Source organism: Diceros bicornis, chromosome 1 (assembly GCF_020826845.1).
Source record: "Diceros bicornis minor isolate mBicDic1 chromosome 1, mDicBic1.mat.cur, whole genome shotgun sequence".
NCBI classification, from domain to species: Eukaryota; Metazoa; Chordata; class Mammalia; order Perissodactyla; family Rhinocerotidae; genus Diceros; species Diceros bicornis.
Window position 1 is genome coordinate 91,634,951 of NC_080740.1, and position 5,913 is coordinate 91,640,863.

Sequence of the window (5,913 nt, forward strand, 5' to 3'; positions counted from 1 at the left end):
GCTGAAGCTGACACTTAGGTACTTTTGGGGGCATGCATACTGGTGTGATCTTCCTGGAAGGCAGTTGCCCAAAGAGATAATTAGAAGGGAGTGCAAATATGTAACAGAGGTTTCAATTCCAGACTTTTTAATAATATATATTAAAAAACTGCAAACAACGTGAGTATCCATCACTAGAGGCTTGTTTACTCAGAATTCTGCTATGGACCTGCCAATAAGTGAGGTAGGCCTATATATAAATAAGTAAATTATGAGTAAAATAAGTACATTATAAGCAATATGATATAAAAATGGTGCCACCAACTAGGCTGCATCATGTTTCTGTTGGCAGGGCTTAGACCAACGCACTTCACAGCAGGTTCTTTTCTGGAAATTACCTCTTACGAGCCTCAAGACTCATGGTTTGCTCTTAGAAAAGTTTGCCCTAAATCAAATTGTTTCTTTTTTATCAGAAACCACATATGTTAAAACATACAGTCAACTTAAAAGTTAGGTTGAAGGTAATGTTGAAGACTCTTACAGGTCAAGCTAATCAGATCTTATTTATTTATTTTTTATAAGACATTGGAGAGCCATTCTTTGATGATCAGATTTGCAAGGTCTGTTGGAAGTAGGAAAGACTAGAGCTAAGGGATCTAATGAGGAGGATTAGTTAGAAAATATGGGGCCAGAAAAAGCAAGTATCTGCTGGAATGGAAAGGAGAGGAATAATTCAAGTGCGATTTCTAGGACAGAATGAACAAAAGTTAATGATGGATTTGGGTGGTGGGGTGGGCGATAGGGAAAGGATGTACAGGGAGACTTTAAATCTAATGAAGAAAACATGGATGAAATCAGGAGCTTTATGGAAATTAGCTAGAAACAGCTGGGATGGAGATCTTCAACTGTGATCTCAATGAACGAAGCCCTGCAAGCTCCATCTCCTTCAACCATTTCCACTCACCAGGGGCAACAACTGTTTCCATTACTACCACCCTTCCACCAGTCGCCTCCATGGAGGCTTTTTACATACATATTCCAGTAGCTCACCTTCCCAAATTCTCTCCATTAATCACCCCCGTGAGCCTTCATCATGATCTCCCATTCTTAAATTCCCAATCTCTGAGCTGCCTCTCACCATATTTCTACTTCACCCTTAAAAGGAAAGGAAGCCCCCCAGTTTTCTGTGTTTCATGAGGGCTATAGGCTAAGGAATTACCTTATCAGCATTTGTTTGACCTTAGTTCCAGGACTTTGGTGGCTCAAGGCTGAGGGAAAGCATGGGTGGGGGTGGGGGACAGGGCAGATGACCAGCGGGGTTTGGGTGCAAGGAGGGGCACCAGTCTTCAGACTGGTGGGGTCGAACAAAGGAACCCCCTGCGGAGGGCTGAGAGGGAAGGGCATGGTTGTAGGGGTGAGGGAAGCAGGTCACTGGTGGAGGTGGTGTTGGGTAGGAGTAGGGACAAGCAGGGGACTCCGGCAAGAAACCAGAGAAGGTGGCAGGGGACAGATGGGCCAGTGGCTGGAGCAGTGACCGCTCTTGCTTCCGCTGCTTAGCTCTGCGGTTCTGGAACCAGACCTGAGGAGGGGGGAGAATAGCCACATCAGAGCCCCTGTCTCAAATAGGTAGCATTGTCACATGCAGTCCCCTCCCCCAATGACAGAATGTACAGGTATAGGGCATAGGCCTCTCCCACATCGCCAGAGGAAACAAAGCAATTCCAGAGCCGTGGCTGAGCTGGACCTACTGACAAAGGGAGAAACACAACATTAACCCCAACCTGCCCCTAAATTTTCCCTACTACAACTTCGGGTGAGTAAGAAATGTCAACTTCCAACAGAAAGAGATAAATATGACATGTGGCATTTTCCCTCCCAAGAGAATGGGAAATTTCTAGTAGGGTTATTAGAGATTAAGACTATGGATGAGTTTAACTGTTATAGACAGGGTTGGATTTATGATAGGGTTTGTGCTTAAGATTAATTAACTCTAAGGTTAGGATTGAAGGAGCATTGGGCTGGTTTGGTTTCAAGACCATGGTTAGGGACAAGGTTACTTATGTAAGTGAACAGTTAGAATTGAATTTCTGTTGGAAGTCACATCACTGTTAAGGTTGGGGTAGGTGTTGAAGTTCAAGTTAGATTAGGTTAGCGCTAAGGTTAAACTCCAGTGACATTCCTAATGCAGATGAGGTTATGTTTACTGGTGGACTGGTGGACGAGGCTGTATTCAGGTGAGCATTTAGGTTAAGGTCAGAGCGCCCAGGAGAATTTATGCTCCAGGAGTTCCCGGGCACTGAATCTGCATTTCTCCCCAGAGGAAGAGGGGATCCTGGGGCATCACCTGGATTCTGGCCTCGCTGAGGCCTGTGTCCCGGGCAAGGCCCTCTCGGGCCCAAATGTCAGGGTACCGGTTCCTTCCAAAGGCTGACTCCAGCTGTTCCAGCTGCGCTGGGCTGAAGGTGGTGCGGTGGCGGCGCCGGGAGTGCGAGCGACCCCTCTGTCCTCCTTGCGGGGAAAGCCTTGGTCTCCCCATCCCTATACCAGAGAGGTTCCTGTAGGGCCGAGTGCTCATGTCTGAGGAGGGGTGAGGAGGGAGAGGAGGGGAGAGGTTGCTGCTGAGTGGACCCCTGGATGCTGAGCGCATCCACCCCTGGACCACATATGCTGGTCCCCCAGATTCTACTTAGTGCCCCCTGTGCTGCTCACACGCTCTGCCTGACCAGAAATCCTTCAGCTTTCATAACTAGCTGAACCAGCTCAGCCTCAGCCCTGCCGCACCTGAGTCCCCCAACCCAGGCTATGCCCTCCACATAAGGTACGCCCCTCAGACTCACTTCACATCCTGGGCCCTCAGCTCTGTCTGCCTCACTTCTCCACTGTATGCCCCCTCCCGTTACACTTCCCAGACACATCCCCAGGTAACGTGCCCCTTACCTCCCTGAGCACACATACCACCCTCCTGGCTCTCACTCTGTGGATCTCCTGTTTGCTCTACACCCTAACAAACTGTCCAGGTCTCTAAGACCCCCATCACTTGTTCCCTGCTCTCATGGCTCACATTCAACTTACATCTCCTTTATACAGTTCCCATCCTCCTACACCCTTCACCTGGGAAGATGAAACAGTTCCCCCTCTTCTGCACAGACACACCCTCCCCTCACATACATTTCGTCTTCTCCCCTATCCAGGCCCTGGCCTGGCCACCAGGCTGCAGGAACCTGAGCTCGTGGGAAAGGCTTGCCTCTTCTCCCCACAGACTCACTAAGCCTCACAGTAATTAGTCTGAGAGCCAGCCGGGGAAGAGAACAGGGAGGGAAAGGAAACACCTGGAAGGCACATACTGAGAAAAGGGGATGTCTGGAGCTGAGGCACCCATCCCCATGGGGACCCAGGAGTGTGGTCCCCACCAGTGCTCACTGTCCACCTTAGGGACACATGTGTGCTGAGCAGCGGGTCTCCTGCTCTCCTCAGATCCAAAGCCCTGGCCCTCCAGCTCCCTCCCGCAGAGAAGGCAGTGCAGTGGGTGAACTCCCGGGTCAGGAGTGAAGATGGATTTTAGCCTTGCCTCTGCCTCAGCAGGTGTGTGCCCTTCCACAGTCTGTCAATGCCGGGGCCACAGGTCCTGCCTGTACAGCAAAGACAGTGTAACCGCCCCAACTTTCTAAGGTTCCCATGGTTTAACATTCTAGGATTCTGGTTTTCACTTCTTCTCTTCACTTTCCTCATGGAACCATTGCCCCGCAGGAGCCTGGGCACGGAGACTCCTCAGGCCCACCCCAGAGGTTCACTCACCCACCATGGAGGTCACAGTCCCAGCGGCTGTGTAGCTCTCAGGCCAGAGGCTGCTGCAAACTCGCCCCCTCCTTTGCCTACCCTGCCCACTCCTCCCTTCTGCTTCCATGGCTAACAACAAAGACCAAAGACAGTCCAGCCTCCTGAGTCCCCGAGTCTCTGGTTCTCTCTTTCTGTTGTTCCCCTCTCTGCCTGTTGTCTCACTCCTTCTCCCTCTGTTCACACCTCTCCGAGAGTCTCTGGGTAGATGGATACAGAGATAGAGATCTCTGTCTTGCACTGTCATTCCTTCTTCTTAATTCTCATTCCTTCGCCTTAGTGTCATCTCATTCCCTCTGTCTTGTCCTCATACTCTTTCTGTGTTTGTCTCTACTTTTCTCCTCCTGCCCCTTCTCCCAGGGATGCGTTCTCTCCCTTTGCCCTCAGCTGCGTACTTGCCCAGCTTGCAATCTCACACCACCTCTTTCTCCCTGAGCCTGGGCGGAGTGACCTCCTCCTCACCCCTGCGGGCCCATCCAATCATTGCTCACCAGAGCCCCTTCATCAGGGGAGGATCACCAGCCGGATGAGGGAAGGTGCTCTGTTGGAGGGTCCAGGGACTGGGGCCAAGAGCTCGTATTCCCAGAGGACCAAATTCTTTTGTCCTGTTAAATCCCCTCCTGGGAGCAGGCACGGGAAGGAGGAGAAACTGCATTCCTCCTAAGACCCCTCCTCAGAACCCCACTGTTGGGGGAGGGAGAGAGGAGGTGCAAATGGCGGCCTGCAGCAAGGCCTGCCTGGCATCTCAGCATGTGGGTGATACCCAAGGACCTGTTTCCAGGAAACTAAGAAACTCAAAGGCACAAGTGCATTCTGGCCCCTCCTGATACCCTGATTCTCAGAATACACTAGACACCCCCAGGACAACCTGAACCGTAGGATGTCTCCAGGACACCGCAGTTCTCAAGTACTCTCTGCTTTCCTCCCACAACGTCACCTCCTCATTCAGCCGGAACCCCTAGGACTCCATGACCTTCCAAGGTCACCTAGATCTTTAGAAAACCCTGACCTTCAAGAGCATTTGAATTCCAGGTGCATCCTCACCCCCCTGGACCTCAAGACTCTGCAGGAGACTGAGATTCCCATGACATTCTGACTTTCTGATTCTTCAAGTAAACTCTGACACACCCAGAATCCCTGAGCAGTCAGGACACCCTGATGCCCACAGTACTCTCCTTCTTGAGGTTACTTAGATCCAGGAAGTACATTCTGAAATCCCTAGAACATCCTGACCCTTTAAAGACAACCTGGAACCCCAGGACTCCAGGATCCGCTAGGACCCACTGAAACCCAGAACACTCCATCTCTACTGGGAGATCTCCCCGGCCCTGACCATGAAGTTCTGACCTCTCAGGACATACTGACCCAATTAGGACACCCTAACACCCTTGGAACACACTGTACCCATAGGACAGTCTGATCCCATAGGTCACACTAACCCTTCACACACTTCCTTTAAAAGCATCCTGATAATTCAAGACAGAAAAACATTATAATCCCCTAGGATCTTGATGCTTACAATACAGTCCATGGATCAGCAGCATCAGCGGCACATGAGAGCTTGTTAGAAATGCAGAATATTGGGCCCCACCTCAGTCCTACTGAATCAGAGTCTGCATTGTAACAAGATCCCCAGGAGAACTGAATATGCATTTGTCTTTGTCAGCTCAAGCTGCCATAACAAAATACCAAAGGCTGGGTGGCTTAAACAATAGACATTTATTTCTCACAGTTCTGGAGGCTGGGAAGCCCAAGATCAAGGTTCCAGCTGATTCAGTTCCTGGTGAGAGCTCTTTTCCTGGGTTGCAGACAGCCGTCTTCTGTGTCTTCACAGGGTAGAGAGAACCAGCTCTGATCTCTGCTCCTCTTCCTATAAAGACGCTAATCCCATCATGCTCCTCCTCCCCATGATCTCATCTAACCCTAATCACCTCCCAAAGGCCGCACCTCCAAATACCATCACATTGGGGTTAGGGCTTCAACATATGAATAGGAAGAGACACAAACATTCAGTCCATAACAACATTCAAGTCGAGAAGCACTGATCCAAGACGCCAACCCTTCTCTCCCTACCCCAGGATATACTGTGACCTTCTAGAG

General features: G+C 50.3%; 1 protein-coding gene across 1 annotated transcript; it reads right to left on the reverse strand.

The window, feature by feature from the left end:
• Window positions 1–506: 506 nt before the first annotated feature.
• On the reverse strand, window positions 507–3,883 carry PROP1 (PROP paired-like homeobox 1). The gene is made up of 3 exons (XM_058546798.1): window positions 3,775–3,883; window positions 2,324–2,556; window positions 507–1,558 (listed from the first exon to the last, which is right to left on the reverse strand). The coding sequence occupies exons 1-3, from the start codon at window positions 3,881–3,883 to the stop codon at window positions 1,220–1,222; spliced, it is 681 nt and encodes a 226-aa protein (XP_058402781.1). The 3' UTR covers window positions 507–1,219.
• Window positions 3,884–5,913: the final 2,030 nt, after the last annotated feature.